This window comes from Vanellus vanellus (genome assembly GCF_965231255.1).
Source record: "Vanellus vanellus genome assembly, chromosome: 1".
NCBI lineage: Eukaryota > Metazoa > Chordata > Aves > Charadriiformes > Charadriidae > Vanellus > Vanellus vanellus.
This window is the reverse complement of record NC_138905.1, coordinates 103,293,095-103,312,273: the sequence shown is the minus strand read 5'-3', so window position 1 is coordinate 103,312,273 and position 19,179 is coordinate 103,293,095. Positions and strand designations below refer to the sequence as shown.

Here is a 19,179-nt window from a genome sequence, read left to right as displayed (position 1 = left end):
AGGGAAAATGTGTTTCCTTTTTAGTTTGTTTTTATTTTAGAAACACCATCATGTTCTGAAAACTCTCTTTGGTAAAGAAGGAGTCTCTTGAGCTAAACAACAGGGTTTTTTGGTCATCTAGGATGAATACACACAGTTTAATGCAACAAGCAGTGTAACTTTTAAAAGTAAGCTTTTTTCATTTGTTTTAAATCCCCAATGATAATTCAACTTATGTCACAGTGTTACTTAATAATCATCTACTACCAAGACTCAGGTTTCTACTTTACCTGAACTTTTGATGTCATCTATCTTTAAACTCTGATCCTGGGCAATTTCCAAGTGTTTACGCTTGTAATCTCAAGAGGTTATGTACCTGCATCTGTTATGGTGTGTCTATCTATATCTATTTTACATCTTCCCGCAAACCCAGCAGTGTATAATTCCCATACTACCCAGGATTAAATGGTATGTTTAATTAGGTAGGTGTGCATAGTAGTACATGCTTTAATTCAGTTCCACCCTGTCCAAATTCTCAGTTTCACTGAGTCATCCTTGTGGAAAAGGCAGGCTCTGCTTTTTAGCTAGAAGACATGTCTCTCTAGATTTGCTGCTAAGTTTCTATTTAATAATTTCCTAATCTGTTTAAAAATGTGTATTGAGTTAGCTTAAACAGCTTTAAATAGTAGGCTTTTATTTACCCCAGAACCTTGTCCGAAATGGGCTAGGGGCTGTTCATGTGACTAGTCCTGCTGGCTGATTTGAAGAAGCAATAGCCTCTGATGGACACTTAAAGGTAATGGAAGGACTGGCAGCAGTATAGGGCACACATATCTTAGCCTAAGAGGATGTGCCTGCTAGGAATGTGCTTCTCTTAAGAGCAGATACCAGTAACCTTTTCTTTCTGTCTGCTAGTGATTTTCCATGCTCTGGTATTCATTTTTTCCTGAGTGCTTGGAGATCATAGAAGATCATGGTTCTGCTGCTAGCAATCTTAACTTTAGCACTGGGGTAGAGTCATACCCCTGTTTCAGCTTCTTAGACATCATCTGTTCTTGCTGAAATGCAGAGCACCTAATTAACTTTGGGTGTTACACAGATAGGTAATACTTGGGAAAATAAAGCAGAGTACCTGATGTGATATGTATTTCCCAAAGTGTCGTAAGGATTGTCTGTATTACTATGTTAATAACAGTTTTACAGGACAATATCCAACATACATTACTGTTCCACATACTATTTCAGATGAAGACTTTTCAAAGTCAGAGAAAAGCATTTCCAAAGACCTGTTCAAACCTACAGTAATGCTGTTTACTCCAAATTGCAACATGCTGCGTAATATTTATTTTTGCCTTCCACTAATGGAAGCCTCCTTTGATTCCTTTGAGAAGAAAACAGGGCTCAAGTGTATTTTTCTTGATCTGATGGTTCTTCATTTTTTTTTGTTGGTGTCTGTTTTAGAATTTCAAGTTGTTTACTTGGGAGACATATTTTAGTGCTGGTGGAGAAAACAGAAAATGCTTTTGCATTTAATTAATCATACGTCCAGGTGATCACACTTAAGTGATTTCAGATACTTTTGTGTTGAGAAGAGTAAGGTGCACCTGTTATATTTTTGCCTTTGGTTGTCTTTTACATAGAGGCAGCTTCTCTTTGTTTTATCACACGAATTTTTGTCCTCTGCTCTGTAGAAATTAGAAATACTTGTGACATAATATAAAAATTTCAAGTGCCTTTTATCTCAATGAGTAGTTTGTATTTGATCATTGGACTACTTTAAAGGATTGAATGAATATCAAAATTGTTGAAAACTGGCATTTTTTCTCCTGTCACAAAACTACGCTCATTTTATCTTCTAATCACCTGCAATCTGTGGCAAGAACAATATAGAAGATTTTACATGGGCAGAGTAAGTGGGGACAGGATAGCTGTCAGAATATGGTGTACTTGTGAATGAAATCCACTTAGTACTAGTCAGTATAGCACACTCACTCAAAAGCTAGTTCTTAGAATACACAGATAAAATGCCTTCTCTAAGACAGGTAATTGTACTTTATACCACATTTTTGCCACTGACAACACCTTAAAAATTTATATTAATACAATTGAATTTTATGTATTAAGTATCTTTCAAGCATAAAACATGGTAAATATCAAACAGAAATTAAACACATTGGTTTAAAGCTCAAATGCTTGTAGCCTTACCAGTGATGGAGCCTAATGGAAGCTTATATTTGGGAGTCGATACTTTTAGAATCTGAAATATGTTTGAAAGTTAATTACTTTGCTACTAATGCAAACAAATCTTATCTGTGCTATTACCTGTGGTAACTTCTCTTGCAGATTCAGTAGAAGCAAACTTAAACAGAAGTCTTTTCAAAAATGCTTGAATGCTTGTTAATTACCCTAAAATATATAACATCCCTGAACTTTTTTTTTTTTTTTTTTTAGATTTTTTGGTTTTACTTCAGCGGATCTCTTCTTGTGGTTTTGTTTTTGAGATCAAATTTTGCATCAGTGTATTCACCAGGAGACATTATAGGCTTGCTGGATTGTAATTCATGGCGTAGTGTCCTATCTTATGTAGTTTCTGTCTTAGTGTTAAAATGTGAAAGTTTTGTGTTTACTAATACGTGAAGCTTATTCTGAAGTGTGTCTTAGGATTTGAGTGCAAGCTTGATTAACGCCAAGTTCTTTGATGCCGGGTATTTAGTAGCAAAGCTCTTATGTATTAAAATGGCAAGTTTCTTCATAGAAATTAAAATATTTTGTGTTTTTTTGTATAGCATTCAGATCTTCAGGCTTGATGATACATCATTAAGAGCACAGAATAATTTATTTCTTGAACTTAAACCACAATGAAGTAATTGTTCATAGTAACTTGAAAGGTAATCTTTTAAACGTTGACAGAATCAAGAGTTACCATTTTTTGGCATTTATACAGTAGTACAAAATAAAAAGGAAATATAATGCAGGGCCTTGATCAAAGGCCTGGAGTTCACACCAATGGATTTGGTTTCTGGCAGTACTGCTGATTCACTCTGTCCGTTGAAAAATTGCTTCAGTTTCCTGTGTCACAGATTCAGTGTCTATAAAATGGGGCCACTGTCAGTTTATGTAGCTAACAAAGGTTTTTTAGATTTTAATTCACCTTCAACAATTTTAACATACCTCAATGAAAGCTAATTCAGTCTATAGTCCTGTTTACAGTGTGGTATATGGAGAATTCTGTTTGCTGCATAGAATATTCAAAGTAATTTGCTAAGCAAAAACGTGTTGAGGTGTGAATGGAAAGTTATGCTGGATCACTATGCAAAGGTTGACACAGTCAATCCAGCAAAATAACCCATATACAAATGAACTGGACCTGCCAGCTTTTCATAGAGTGACTTCAGAAATACGTAAACTCTACCCTGGAAAATCAAGAGTCGTTTTTAAATGTGCTTAGAGTGCAAGATAACATGTGCTCTGCATTGGGAACAGATGCTGGCTTCGTTTCAGTTTTAAACTAGGGCATTCCAAATGTCACAGCAAGCTATCGCTAAGGGACTTGGCCTTGGAAAGAGCCAGCTTGAATGAGTGTTCATTTGACAAACAGGATCTATTACTGGTTTTCTGAATAAAGGTTGTCTTTTAATGTCTCATACCATGGTGGTGCGGCTTTGGATCAAAGTTTGGTTATATTTCTGTAGAGCACAAATGTGCTTTAAAGCTAGACCTTCTTCAGGAAACAATCTGTACTTTTGCAATGGGAAATTCTGGAGTACCATTTTAAATGTATGAAGGGTTTACATGCTTCAAGCATTAAACTTTACTGCTGTCATCAGTTCTAAAGTAGCATTGACTTAGTTGCTTACAAAAGAGAGGTATGTGTACCTCTGCCAAAATAGCCGTGTAGAAAGCATCTGACCAGCAATTCCTAAACTGAGGATTGTGACCTAAATGGCGTGAGCAGGGAGTAGGAGGGACATTGTGGTATTTTGGTGTTCCTCCCTGAAGTGAGATGAGAGCTCTGTATACGTGCCCAAATGCCAAAGTTAGGCAATTCTCCAAAGGGGCGTGGCAAGGCATTGTTTGGTTTGATGTTGTATGCAGTGGAACATTTTGGAAAAAAAGAAAAATAGTTAAAGGAAGTGGCTGCAGTTTCTTTTTGCCTGCTTTTCCATATTTAAATTCATATTATGAATGACTCAAAGTGGTGCATCTTCCCTACATAGAATGTGGCCTTGGAAATGGGCCTGTAGTCTCTAGCTTAATATAAACTAAAAAAATTATCAATCACTGTACTGAGTGGCACTGTACCTTGAGGCTTCAGTTACTGCATAATGTCTAGTGAAAATGGGAGTGTGGAGCCTTAGCTTGATACCTTTCCAGATTTCAGCTCTATAAACGCTTCACAGGGAGGTCATCATTGCCATTTGAAATTTAACAGTGCTTTTTTGTTTTATTCTTGTTGATAGTTTCACCGTAGCAGTTTCAGAGGAAACCTCATGTATGTTCCACTGTCCAGTGAGATGATCCTGGTGATGACAGCTTGATCACTTGATCCCTGCCTTAAACAGGCCTTATTTGAATATAAGAAGTGATATATTGAAGTAATCTTACAGAATTAAATTATTCCATTTCTGGTGGCTCATAGTTAAGGGGAAAAAGAAACCATTTCTGGCTCTTACAGAGCCTGTACACAGTGTTAGGGGGGAGAATCCCCAAAACTTGACAGAGGTCTTGATGCTGATTTTATAAGAAAAAAGTACTCTATGGGGTTTTGTCAAAAGCCTGGGTCTTCTCCGTTATCTTAGCTGAAGAGAGAGCCAGGAGGGTCGCCTTTGTTGGAATGTGGAGGGAACAGGTAGCCATTGGATTAGATGAATGAGAATTAAGGATTGTGAAGATTGTGACCTGCGAGAGCAGAGTCCTTGATGAGGAGAATTTGACTGTTAGAAAGTCTAGCAATAACAGTTGTGACACACCTGAAGAGTAAAAATCTAGCCTACTTATAAACCATATAAATAATATTGTGTTTTTAATGTTTTCAAGTGACTTAAATATTGGAAAACTCTAGTGCTGAAATTACTGCTGAGCTTTTTTTACCAAATCAGTGAACTTATGGAAGTAATTGGTGATGTACATGGAATACAGATTCACTGACTTAGCTTTTAACAACAGCAACTGCAGAGACAGTATTTTCTTCAGATCAGTTTATTCAAGTAGTTGTCAAGTTCAGTTGTCTTATTGTGTTTAGTACTTTATTTGATAGTTTAGGGTTTTGGAGGCAAAACATTTTAAGTGTTTTCTCCCTTGCCCTCTTTTTACTATAGGGAATAAGTAAGTATTTTTAAGTCTTTAAGTATTGTAGTTTTGCTTGTATTTAATTCTTCACTCAAATAAATATTTAGATGAATAGTGATCACATGATAAATAATTAATCACATATATATGAAATCACATATGCTAGCAAGTGCAATCCTAACATTTTTTTAATGTTTTAAATAGTCCAGTATAAGTATATGAGATGCCATATGTCTGTATCTCAAGTTAAACATTTACTGAAACTTGTACAGCTACTGTGTTCTTATTAAGACCAAAAAATCCTAATCTAACAGCAAGTCATTTCATATCTAATTTTGTCAACAGACTTCTTTAAGGAAATAAAAATTGCAATTGAAGATGTGATTAGAACACATTTACTGTTTCTTGCTTACTGATTTAAGTGATTTGGATTAAAAGCAGACCATACGGGAGGGAGGAAAATCTGTGCTCTGCTTGTTTTTAAAAATGAGTTCAAGTAATTGCCTTCAGTGTTTCTGTACAGAGGATTGTCAGCAAGTGCCTGTGTTTTGGTCTGCAGACATCACCTCGCTTCCAGATGTGTTATATGCATATAATGCTATGCCCAAGAATCATCCACTGCTATCGAGCTTTTCTGTTCTGCACGTGAAAATTGGATGGGACCGGCAAACACTGGATTTTTGTGTTGGCCTGTGGAGTATACCTTTCTTAGTGAAGTTATCCTGTTGGGGGTCACGTATAATTGTGCTGCATTTTGCCTTACAGTAGCACCCTAGAAGCAAATTGTTAGGTTTCTATTATGCAAAGTGATACATAAGCATACACCAGGTGGTATTTCCCACCTCAGTATTCATATTTACTTACAAGCAAGTGCTGTAGAAATCAAATTAAGCTGAAAATATGAATCTTCATTGAAAATACATGTATTGTTCAGTGATTTGAAAATTTAGTAATAATAGGATTAATAATATAATTTAACTGAAAAGTACGATAAACCTAGTGTTAAGGACCTACATTTGAAGTTTGTTCTTCTAGGGGAAAAAAATGGTTAAAGCACAGTGGTAAGGAAAGAATAGTGAACTAGGTAGATGTATGTATTCTTGAATTGGGAATACATTCTTGCTAGTAGTGCGTGGTGCATAAGATGAAGTTTGTTTAGGTTTTTACCTGTTAGTGCCCATTAGCAGGGTCTTAATTATTTCTTCAGTGTTATTGTTTTAAAAGAGTATGTAATTAGTATTTTTCTTCACAGGGAGAAGAGAATTTATCCAAAGATTAAAACTTGAAGCAACCTTGAATGTGCATGATGGATGTGTAAGTCACTTGTTGCTTTTGTGTTTGTTAAAAGATGTTAAATTGTGAATTTGTTGCCATGGTAATAGTTCCTTTACTTAAAAATGGAAATACCATATATTAAAGCTGGCCTGGAAAACTCCGCTTGTTGAGACCTACATCTGAATTCTCTAGGTATTTGTTTCTTCTTAAACATCTGACACTTTACCTTTGAAGCAAAACAAAATCTCATTCTTATACCTTAATACTGCATTCCACTGCTGAATTAATTAATCTCCTATGCCAGGAAAATGCGTGCTTATCTTTTCAGTTAGAACTCATCTTAACTCATCAATGGACTCTTTAGTAGTTTTGTGCTATGTCGATACATTTTGTTGACTTAAAGCTTTATTAGTGTTTTGAGTAATTTATTCTCCAGGTCTAAAAAGCAAACGATCAGGTGCTACATGCTTATTTAAAGAGACAATAAAAACAAAAATAAGCCTCCCCTGAAAGGCAATAACATAACTTGAAATATTGCTTATTTAAATATTTAATTTTTGAAAGTGGTCCAGTTTATTCTTTTAAATAAAAGATTTTGCTTAAACTAGGTAAAGGGCAAAGAGATTACTGTATTACCTTTGACGAATAGAGCAGAAATTCGTCATTGTTAAAGCATTGTCTCTGTTGTGCAAGATATCTGAAAGGTAAAAGGATACTAGATGTTCTATAAAAAATGAAAATGTAAGTGTAAATTTTATACTTTACATGTTTATTTCAAAAGCTGTTGCTAACACAATAGTAGCTTTAAAGAAAAAGTATTAATAAAATCTAGCCTTTTAGCTTGAGATACACAAGTCAAAATCATACTTCTGATATTTTTGAGAGACTGGAAAGGCTGGGAAAGGCAAGGATTAGAGTTGCTGTATATAAAAAGTCAGCTACTTTTGTTGCGCTGACTTCCGTTTTAAGTCTAATGTTCTGGTACAGATGGTGTTGACTTAAAAAAACAAATGCATTAATTTCCCAGTTTTTTTCAAGAAATATTATAGGAATGACAACGTAAGGTCTCTTCCAACCCAAACTATTCTATGATGCAGTTTTTGTATTCGAGGTTGTAACAGTGATTTTTACTTTAGAATTTCTTTTCCAGTAGTTTATAGTTTTCTCAAATATGTTTAAGATGAAATTTTTCAAGTTTCTTTTCCTGAAGTTGTTTGGGGCTTTTAAATTAGGTTTTTTTTTGCTTTCTTGTAAAAATAATCATTTTTTGCCTATAAAACTGAGGACGAGAAAATAGTATTTCTTCGCTAGTTGTTAAAAATGGAGTGACTAATCTCTATTTTAGCTAACTACCTCTGTGTGATGTAACTGAAATTGCAAATTTGGTGTTGGCTATTTGGTGTCGCTTGGATCCACCTGGTGGATATGTATTTGAAAATTCATTTTGACTTGATGGTGTTAGCTTTTAAAGTATGCTTTAACATGTGGCCTAACTTAATTGTTTTACTGGATGGAAAATGTTTTAATTGTGAGCTTACTTAATTGTGAACACCTGCATTATATGCAGGTGTTTAAAATACTGCTATAATTTGAAAAATATCTTTAGAAATTAAATTTGCTCAGAACTATCCACCTTTAAAGAATGGGATATTACGAGTTCTTACCTCATTTATTGTGTGGGGTTTTGCAGGGTATAATCTTTTATGGCTAACAACCATTCAGTATAATTTCTTACTACTTGCTTTAAAAAAAAAATCTGTGAAATAAAAGTAAATGAAATTACAGTGCCCTTGCTGATTAAAATGCTTATACCATCAATGGTAAATGACCACATTAGTCTTCCCCCCTCAATTGCTGAATCAGCATGCATTTCAAATGTGAGGAATGAATGCCATAGTTGTCTTATGAAGGGTTTTTCTGTATTTGGATTTTTTTGGGTTGTTGGGGTTTTTTGGAGGGTTGGAGGGCAGTGGTTGGGTTTGGGTTTTTGGTTGTGTTTTTGGTGGTTTTTTTGTTGTGTTTTAAGAACATTTGCATTCTTCTGTGGAAAAAGTTGTGACTTGTATTTTCTATATAAAGCATGCTGTGTAATTGGACACGGTGGACAACATACTCAAGGCAAGAATTATTTTTTTTCTAATTGAGGATAAAAGTAAGGCCCTACTTCCTATCTACCATTCGATCTATGTTACACAAAAGTGAGGTCCTGTGGGAAATACAACTGTATTTATAGTCATATTTAGGTACAATATCTTTGAAAAAGGGAATAGTTCTATGAATTACTTCAAGTATGCATGCTCTTGTAGCAGTAGTATTACCTTAGCACCTTTTTGTTTGAGATATGAGTATTTTCATCTCGGAGTTTAGGTACCTTTGTCTTTGAAATAGTGCAATTTTCCACTTCGTTTGAAGACAGTTTCTAGCCAGTGGTACGTGAAGTAATTGAATTAGTCTACCGAATCATTGATGTCTGCTTGTAACCTTACCCTTCCAGGGCATGATTTCCCTCTTTCAGCATGATTCACATTGTCCAATTCAGTGAGGTCATATGTATGCCAGAAGTTGCTATTTTCTGTGTTAACTCTAAAGGGTGCTTAAGATGATGAGGAAATGTATAGAGTTAGGTGAGATGCTTTCTGTATGGAGTGGCTAAATCCAAAGGCGAAATGTTGAAAAAGAATCAATTTGGATCAGCAGCGATGAAGTGTGAGGAATGTAGAGGAGAAAGCAACTCTAAATATATTGAATTGAAATAAAAATAACGCTTATTTTCTTCCAGTTCTGGTCCTGTGAAAGCTGAGGAAGATAGAACTGCAGAATGCATAGGTAGATGGAGCCTTTGACATGAGCAAATATGACATTTAAAAATAAAAGAAAGAGTATTACCTGGAGGAATGATGTCTCATTTCTATGTACAGACATTCAGTTCAGTAACAAACAAGCATCCTGTGTGGCATACATCTCCTTCAGGATGGTACTTGTGAGCAAGTAATTTTTAGATGTAGTCCTCAACGCTATGTTATGCTTAAATTAGTATTGGAAGTTTGAATGTTCTAACAATTTGCAAACAGTTTTTACCTTTTCCTCCACTGATGAAAAATAGTGTCTTTTCCACCTGCTTTCTTGCTTGGAAGATCTTTCTGATATTCTGGATATCTACAGTCATTTCCTTTCTTCTATTTCTTGCGTTCTGTTAATCTGTCTTGTTCACAAAAGAGTTAATTCTACTGTTACATTGCATAGATGTGCTTTTTAATTTTTTTTAAGGATTGGCTGTACTGCCTCCTGCATTGTCTTTGAGGAGAACACAGAGATAGTAAATTTATTTTTGACTATTTAATTAGTAAATCAGAAGTGCTTGCTGCTTCCTTTCAAAGCTAGTTGAGTGGCAAATAAGATTAGATACACTTGATAATGTGGAATAGTTAATAGAAAAACACACCCTTCGACTTTTCTCATCTTCTGTCATTTGTGTTTGATATATCCTTTCTTTTGGCTCTAACACCTTTTTCCAAGAATTTCAAACCCTTAGTGTAGTAACCGTGACATTGTGCTTTTAGTTGGGTGTTGAGTAGCTGTGAAGCTAGGAGATCTGTGGCGTTTCTACACAGTTTTGAAATACAAACTAATTTTCTAGCTAGTCCTCATTTTACAGTCTATTTTAATAGTTGGGTTGCTACCGTGGAATGAGACATAAGAACTTCTTTTCGACAGCTCATATAGAACATCTGTTTTCAGTGATCCATGTGCATATTTATTGGGGTAGTTCACTGTTGGTCAACAGGTTGTACTGATCTCTGAGAAATGTAGTGTATTGACTGATCACTTACTGGAAAGTTGGTGTTCTCTGGGGAAAAAAAAAATCAAGCTTATTTCACTGAAAGACTGATATTTTTGAACTTTATTTTGACAGTAGTGTTGAGGTGGTGATCTGGTACGGAATAAAGATCCTCTTTAGTTATAGACCTGTGGCACACATTTGGTTATGTCATCTCACTCCAGGATTTTTTCTGAACCAACTTTGACCTGGGTAGTGTGTAGGCTTGTGATGCTGCAATGTAGATAATCATCCCTCTGATGCTGTCTCTGCTTTCCTGTCCTTCAGATTTTGTTTTTGGATACATACATACACACCCCTACCCCCTTCTGCTAGCTCTTCTTTCTCACATCATGTTTTAATTTTTTTTGGCAGCTTCTTGTTTTTTTGCATTGTTTTGATCTTGTTTCTATTCTTGTATCCTTCCACTAGCGTTTTGCTTTCTTTAGGGCAATAGTAGTATTTTTCTGCCTGAAAGGAAATGTAGATGAACATGAACATTCTTGGGTTTTGTGTTTTCCCTAGCTGTAGTACTGTGCTATGTTTGACAACATTTTTAAAGTACAGTCATCGTCAGGACAGGTTACTTCAATGATGGATGGTTCTGGGCGCTAGTTGATTGCATGGTTCTTGGTGATTGACCAGGGTTATAAAATCATAAGAGTAGCTATGCAAGGTCATACGAATGCGCAGTCGAGCCTGGTAACTTGTCCCTGAGAGTGGCCAGTACTGGTTTTTGAGGAAAGTTGAGACAGGACAAGCAGGCAGTACTCGTAGTGTACTCTAGAGAACACATCACACTTTAAATGTACAGATGGAGGTGAAAGTTATATCTTTGTTTCTGATTGTTTTTAATTTTTCTTTGATGAATATGTATATTCTTCCACTTCACGTGTTTAGGACATTCCATGACAATGAATTCCAGTTTTAATAAAATGCCATGTGTGTCATATGATGGTTCCATTGAAGGCCTTCCATTTCCTGTACTGTAAAGATCTACGGAAAACTATTTGTTTCTTTTTCCATGTCATTCATGATTTCATAAGCTTCTGTCATATCCCCTCCCCAGAATAGTACAAATTAATTGCTTCTTGCAATAAAAAGTGTTAGATATTTATGATCACCTTAGTCATTCTTTTTCATAATTTCTCTTTTCAAATGGGTAGTAATAGAAATGGAGAATACGGGGGTGGGATATGAACCAAAACTGCATAGTGTGGAAGACACAGATTTGCCATGCATGGATGTATACACTGACAGAATGACATTTGCTTTTCTGTGCATTTTCTAATGATTCCTAACATTATTTGACTGCTGCTGAGCATTGAGCTAACTCTGCCATAGGCATGTCTGTTAAGCTCCTCAATGATTATGTCAAGTTGTTGCCCATATGATTGACCTGAAACGGCTAATTCTGATTTTATAATTTGCCTCATTAAGGATCCCAACTAAGCTTGTGATTAAAAAATAACTAAAGTGGGTATATTTGTTTTAAACAAAAATATTTTTGTCGTTCGGGCTCAGAATGAGACATTTGAATAATAAAAAAAAGCATAAGACAAGGATGTAGAACGAAGTGGGTTTTTTACTAATTATATGGTCCACTCTGATACATCACACTAAGGCAGTTATTCTGCCAACAGAATATAGCCAACAGAAGATGTTGATGGCTGCAGTTTGACACTTAAAGCTATTTTAGAGGCTACTTGAAATAATAATGGTCATGCATGTAGTCTTTGGTGCTTGTGCATGAGCTGCTGCTTGAAGACAGGTTACTCTACTGATACTTTTGGAGCTTCCTCGATTTTGAGTGCTTTTACAGCTTTATGTCATTGACACGTTAAACACAGTCTTGTGAAAAGGAGAATTGATAAGGAAATATATTGTAAAATTCTCCCAATACGATGCTGTACCTCACTCTAGGATTCTTCTTTCCCAGCGTACTCCCACTTTTGAAAAGGGATCTGCTGTAGATTCTGCAGTGCTTTTCACATGATCCCTGCGAAGGTGTGGTTACTGAAAAGTACACAAAGCAACAGATAGTCAGAATTTGGATATGGTGAAGATATAATAACGACAGCATTGTGATGCTCTCCAGTTCAAATTTGGAAAAACTCTGTGGAGTAGATTTGGTACATTAAAGCAACTGAATGTGTAAAATTGTAGCTACTGAGGCCTCTGTGGGAAGGCTTAATTTACCTGATGGACTATTCAGGAGCAGAGAGAGTAATTGAGACGCCATAGGTGAAGCAGGTGATTCCCTTATCAATTTATTTTAAAACCACAATATTTTTTTTTTTGTGCTAGCTGCTTAGAAATTGCATCATTTCACTTGAATTTGTTAACTCCTATTTCTGTAGTGTTGGATGAGTATTGATGTTTTAATATTCTGAAAATTGAATTAATGTAAGTCTAAACTAAGTTTTGTTAATTCATGCAGGTGAATACAATTTGCTGGAATGATACAGGAGAATATATTTTATCTGGTTCGGATGATACCAATCTGGTAATTAGTAATCCCTACAGCAGAAAGGTAAGTTTGTTTCTGAATACTCAGTCATTTTCAAATAAGATTTAAGTTATTATTTTTCAAGATATTAAGATATTTGTCGAGATATTATTTTTCATATATTAATTATTATCTGTCAAAGATAATATCAGGCACTTTATAGTGTTTACAAATGGGAACAAAACTTCACATTGTTTGAAAACCTTAGTATTCTAATCCCTTGCGACATAGGTGTTATCCCATTTTACGGTAGGTGGTCTGGCACAAAAGGAACATGGTCTCACAACAGATTAGTGTCAGAATTAGCAATAGGATTCAGTAATTCTTGTGAAATCCTGTAGTCAGATAAATTGTTTTCTGTTTCATTTTAGTTTTAAAATACTGTATTAGCTTTTGCTGCTGTAATATACTGAGTTATCCTTCTGTGTAATGTTGTTGAAGTGTCAATTTTGATTAAAATACTTTGTTACCATTGAAATCACATTGCCTTGTGTGTGCATGTATGTGGATGGAGCAGAGTTTGTACTGAAATAGGGGGAACAGGTTTGTGAAGGGGAAAGTGCTGTAAAAGTCTCTGCTTTTCCATGTCTGCAGTCACATGGGTTACGATGCAGTTGAGTAGCTTCCAGTAATGTCAGCTAGCATTCATCATGTAGTAGTGGTGTTCCACACTTTGCTCTTTAAGGAGCTGCTGATAGTTAGATAGAACAGATGCTCTGAACGGTGTCCTTCAGTGCTGGGGATCCTTTGCAGCCTTGTTCAAGTGAAGTACTCTCTCCCACACTTTCTCAGAGGTTGAGAACTAAACCCTGAAGAGGTGCTGAAAAATTAAACGTAGTAGGGGAACCAAAATGTGTGGTTGGTGTGATGAAAGAGAGTTGAACAGAAGGTTATGGAGGCAGCAATATTTTGACTTCCTGAAGAGCGGTGGTGGGAAAATAATAGTGATCTGGAGTGTTGCCTGTGCCTACAGGTAAGGCCCTTTTCCTCACTCCCCCAAGTGAGCCGTAACTTCCAAACTTCATCTCTTCCTTTCAACTATTGGTGTCATTCTAACAAAGTTCAGATCAGTGTTGTTAGACCAGGGTTTCTCTTGGACTGAGAGTTCAGCTGAAGAATAAGAGGTACCTAAGACAGCTATGAAGTGAATGAAGGATATATTCCAAAGTGAGTATGATTGGAGAGACTTGCAAAGTAAAAATTTTTCATGTAAAAGGTGTTCAGTATTATTCATTGTGCAGAGTTTATTTTAATACATCATTGTGGGATAGTTGCTATATAGTTATCTTTTATATAATTCTTATATTAAAATATTTTAATAGATACAGCAATTTAAACTTTATACTTTCATAGGATGATTTGGGATCTTTTCCTCTGTTGTGTTTTACTGCTGCATTTAAGCCAAATGAGAAATATAGGAAATGTTTTGTTTTTCTTATTTTTAAAAGTCAGCTGAGTTATTATTTTTTTTATGTAACAGCAGAGCAGATTTCTTTTTTTAATTTTTTTTCCCCCGTATATGCAAATGGAATTATAACCAGCAGATACTGGCAAGAAGACTTAATAATCAGTGTTGTTCCTGAAATGTATTAGAGATACGATTTTTAATGACTGTTACAATTGCATTCGCTTATTTTCTTTGGTTTGAGTAACAGAATCTATACAGGAAAGGGGAGCAAATTGGTATTGATACCAGAACTCTACTGCAATTCTGTCATTTTGGCAGATACCCTTATCACCATATTTTCTGTTATGAATAGCAAAAATAGACTTCAGCCATCAATATAGTCTTCTGTGTTAATAAAATACCTAATCTAAGAAGGAAGCATTTAATCTTGTTTAACTCTTGTTTACATGAGTGTTTTGTAAGTCAGTCCAGTTTGGTTTATGTATGGCCAGATGCCAATGTCAATTGTTATTATGTAATGTGTCTCAGAAGGAGAATATTTTCCAAATATGTTTCTCAAGTTTAAGTAGGTTTTATGTTTATAGTGTTTGTGCATCTGAGGAGAAATGCGTTTCTGAGATTTCTAATAGTAATTGCAAGTTTAAATCAAAAGGATGAGCGCTTTATTATACTCTGGGATGACTGAGAATACTTCTTGTGGATCTTTTCTTCCTCATTTTATTTGTTTTAGGCGTCACATTACTGGGGGCAGGGAGTGGGGAGAGTTTGGCTGGAGCTAAGGCTCTACCCGGTACAAAAAGATGAGAAGGTATATATTTATGTCAAATTGACCGCTCAGTTTTCAAAGCCTTTAAACGGAGCCTGAGACTCCTCTCATCTAATACCAGTATGAAGACAGATTCTTGTGAGTAGTGACGTCCAGGATTTTTTAATCTTTAGCCTGGTTCAAATTCTGGGAGAGAAAGGGTTCAGCTCACACGAGAAAGTGCTGGGGAGGCTTTTGACGGTGCTTAGTGGGGCCGAAGGTTTACAGCTTTTCTAGAATCAGCATTGCTACTCCATCCACTTTAGGATCAAGTTCAGTTAGGTTTGCTTTCCTTTACTTCTAAGGGGGGTTCGATCTCTTCAAAGGAAATGCTGTTGAAAAGGCTGGATTGTAAATGATTCTGTGCTGAGTATCTTAAATGGGAACCCTAAATTAAAATACGTTCTGAAAGGCTTAGAAACCCACCGATGTTTGACTTAAGTTTGTTTCAACAGACTCCCTTTCAAAAAGTAAGCTAGAGTAGAAATAAAACCACTTTTTAAACTGGTTTAGTTTTTAATGTGACTTTAAAAATACTGTTTTGTTCATTATGGTGACTTTTTTCTTTTTATCGTAAAGAGTTTCCATTTGGATATGGAACTTATACATTTCAGGTTTAAAGAACACAACAGAGTAGCTGCCAGAAATTCTCCTTTCTTACAGAAAAGTACTTATTGTTAGAGAAGGAGCTTTTGTCCAAGCTTCTGGGATCACTATGTGAATTAGTAATTCTGTCCCAAAGATTTAGCCGGTGCTTTTAGGAGATGTGATCTGAATTATTCAATTTGTTGCCTCTTCAACTGATTTTCTGTGTAACTTATAACAAGCAATTGCAAAAGTTATGAGGATGTCTGAATTACTACTGCTAGTTAAGTACTCTGAAGAACATCTGAAATTCTTTGGTTTCCCCTCATTTTTACTCAGTTGATAAGTATTTGTAGGCTGCTATGAGTTGGTAGCAAATTGCTCCAATGGAGTAAGGTAGTGGTATTGTTTTACTTTGTGTAAATTTTCTCATCTTTTTTGCTGCCTTGGCACAAGCAACTCTTTATGTCTCTTTCTCCCCTCTCTAAGGCAATATAATAACCAGAGTATAAAAGGATGTACAGTGCAAGTCAAGAGGGGCATGGAAAATTTTCTGCATATGATAAATGCTGTGATATTTCAGTACTTTTTATTGCAATACCATACAACATAGTCAGGAAATTGAGGGACAGGCAAGAGGGTTTAGGTCTGCCTGTGAGAAAACTCATTACTGAAAATGTGTACCTGTATATATTTCTGAATGCTGTTTCAGTTTGCAGTGGAGGAGAGAAGAAGGGAGGGAAAGAAAAATCTTTGATTTTCTAAGTTTGAGGGCAATCATCAAAGGTAGATCTCCATGTCTGAACTGAGATCCGCAGATTGGGAAAATTAAAGCAGATTATTAGAATAAGTTAGGTATTAACTGCATAAAAAGCAAGGGCAATAGGTTGAGGTTTCTGAGAAAAGGGGGGAAAGAAGCACATTTAGTTTGGTGAAAGAAGGACCCTGTACAGCAGAGCAAAGAGAAAAAAAGTCTGCTTCCTTGTATTCGATATTAGGAAGTGGTGGAGAACTGGCAAGAGTAATTTATGGTGGTAGAGAAGCCCCTAGTTATTTAGATTTATTTTTTTTTTAATTAGGGAGATAAAAAGGATTTCTTGGCAGGACAAAAATATTTCTTTCACGGTACCAATAACGTAAAATCAGAGGCCAGATTGACAGATGACATGTCTTGTAACTGTCATCTGAACTAGGGTACCTTATGAACTTCTGAGTTGATCCTTTGATACTGAGTTCCTAATTTCTTTTGAAATCTGGGTTTTGAAGGTTTTCAGTAAAACGCAGAAACCTGAAAAAATCTAAATGAAGACGCAGATTTCTTGAAATAAAATGGATTATCTCTCCTGATTTTGATACTGAGCCTTGTGTATCTTTCAAAATATGCACACACACTGTTACTCTCTTAATTGTGTAAAAGGTGTGAAATAGCACTTGTAAAATACTAGTCACCAGCTATCACTGACAGAGCAACTTCACTTCTGTAGTATTTTCTTTAATTAAGTTAACTGAATGGAAATTTGGAAGTAATTTTAAAACAGTAAACAACTTGGTAAGTATTTTTTTCCTATTAGTACTGGTGAAAATGCAGTTTGGTTTCAATGCTGCAGATAGGAGAAATAAGGTAAGAATAGAATTTTACTAGTGCACAGGAAAGCATATGGAGGGTTTTTCCAGTTTTAAAAGACTAATAAGTATGTTAGAAAATACAAAGAGACACCACAAAATGTTTAAAACCATCTGTGACTGTGAAGTAAATTATATGCTTCTCTGCTCTACTGTAGATGAATAATATTCATTGAGACTAAGTCAAGTCTTATTTTATTGCCCTGTAATTGTGTTCTTAAATGTTTATTTATTTTTGACTGGTTTCAAAACATCCTTTCTTATAAACTTCAGTTCTCCTTTTTAAAGTAAGTTTATTTTAAGAGTAGCATCAATTTTTAAAGACACTGAAGTTGGCTTGGATTACAATGCCTTGTTCTTCTTGACCCACAATATTACAGTTCTTCTATATCTCTCCTCACTGACATGCTGGCTGGCTGCACTATCACCTTAGACTGATGTTCTACTTTAAGAAACCTGATGTGATATGTAACTAGCATGTTAAAAACAAAAGGTGGCAGTTCTATTTCAGTGCTTTCATTTTGCAGAGTACTTTGGACAAGTGCATAAGTGAATGTCTCTTGTAGAACCACTTTGTTTGTAGAAGAAATTTGATGTAAGACAGCTTCTCTGTTGTGTTGTGTTAAACTGTGAATCTAAATGGCAGCCTGTACATAACTGATGTTTTATAGTACCAGAGTCTGTGTTATTTTCCCATTCTTTATTTGAAAATATTAACCTGATACAGCCTTCCTTTTTCTTTCTTCCTTAGGTCTTAACAACCATTCGCTCAGGACACAGGGCCAATATCTTTAGTGCAAAATTCTTACCATGCACCAATGACAAACAGATTGTATCTTGTTCTGGAGATGGAGTAATTTTTTACACTAATGTTGAACAAGATGTGGAGACCAACAGACAATGCCAGTATACGTGCCACTATGGAACTACCTATGAGGTACCTCACAAAAGTATATGATAATTTTAAGATAGGTAGAATACATATTTTCTTGTCTTGTTGCCCTTGATTTTAACCAGACTGATGAAAGCTTTGTATCAGTGAGAATTAAAGAACCTTCCTTCTAGGTTTTTTTTTATTATTTTTTTCTTGGAGTAGGCTTTAAAAGAGAAATATGTTGTCTAAATAAAATGGAGGACTTTCCAAAAAGTACTGTCATTAAGACCACTTTCTTTGCAAATATAATAGCTGAATACACTTTCACTGAAAGAATCCTCTGCAGAGCAAAACTGATTTAAACTGTGTTGTGAATTTCTTTCTGAAGTAGCTTGGGAGGTGGAAGCAGCACCTATGTTTTGCATTTTTATTTTTATTCTCTCCCCTGCTTTTCAACAGTTTAATGCCTTTTTCACAATTTCAATCCTAAGAAATGCTTATTTCAGCATGTGTGAATAGCAATCTGAAAAATGTATTTACGGTTTTAGGTAATTTCTCTATTTTGTATTCAATTAACTCTTTATGTGCAAATTTCGAGCCAGTGTTTTCAATCATCCCTTAGAAGTTTTTTTCATGCAAATAGGCAAGTGAAGAAGCAAAGTGTTAGTTAAGTTAGGAAGATGATCAGATTTATTGATCTATTTATTTATTTTAATGACAGCAAAATTTGCTGCTTGTAAAACTTATGTGCTTAAAATAGGAAAAATATGTCTATTTCCTTCTTAGGTTATAAATGTTCCAGGTTTTTTGATTATTTGTTTGTTGAACACTACTGCAGGACACACATGGGGAAAAATACCAAATCCATTGCTTTTTTTCTTTAACTATTTATCTCAGATTTCATAGCAAGTTTTTAAATCTTTTTCTTTGTATGTTAAGCGAACAAAATAATTTAAAATCTCTTTTGAAGAAATTGGGGTGTGTGAAAAGGTTGTGTGAGAAAAGAAAATGACTG

General features: G+C 35.2%; 1 protein-coding gene across 7 annotated transcripts in view; it reads left to right on the top strand.

The window, feature by feature from the left end:
* DCAF6 (DDB1 and CUL4 associated factor 6) overlaps window positions 1-19,179 on the top strand; it is an 89,867-nt gene that overhangs the window by 8,471 nt on the left and 62,217 nt on the right. For all 7 annotated transcript variants that reach the window (XM_082498333.1, XM_082498332.1, XM_082498331.1 and 4 more), the window contains exons 2-4: window positions 6,521-6,582; window positions 12,801-12,893; window positions 18,042-18,227. In XM_082498333.1, coding sequence (XP_082354459.1) covers window positions 6,521-6,582; window positions 12,801-12,893; window positions 18,042-18,227 — 341 coding nt within the window. The remainder of the gene's footprint in view (window positions 1-6,520; window positions 6,583-12,800; window positions 12,894-18,041; window positions 18,228-19,179) is intronic.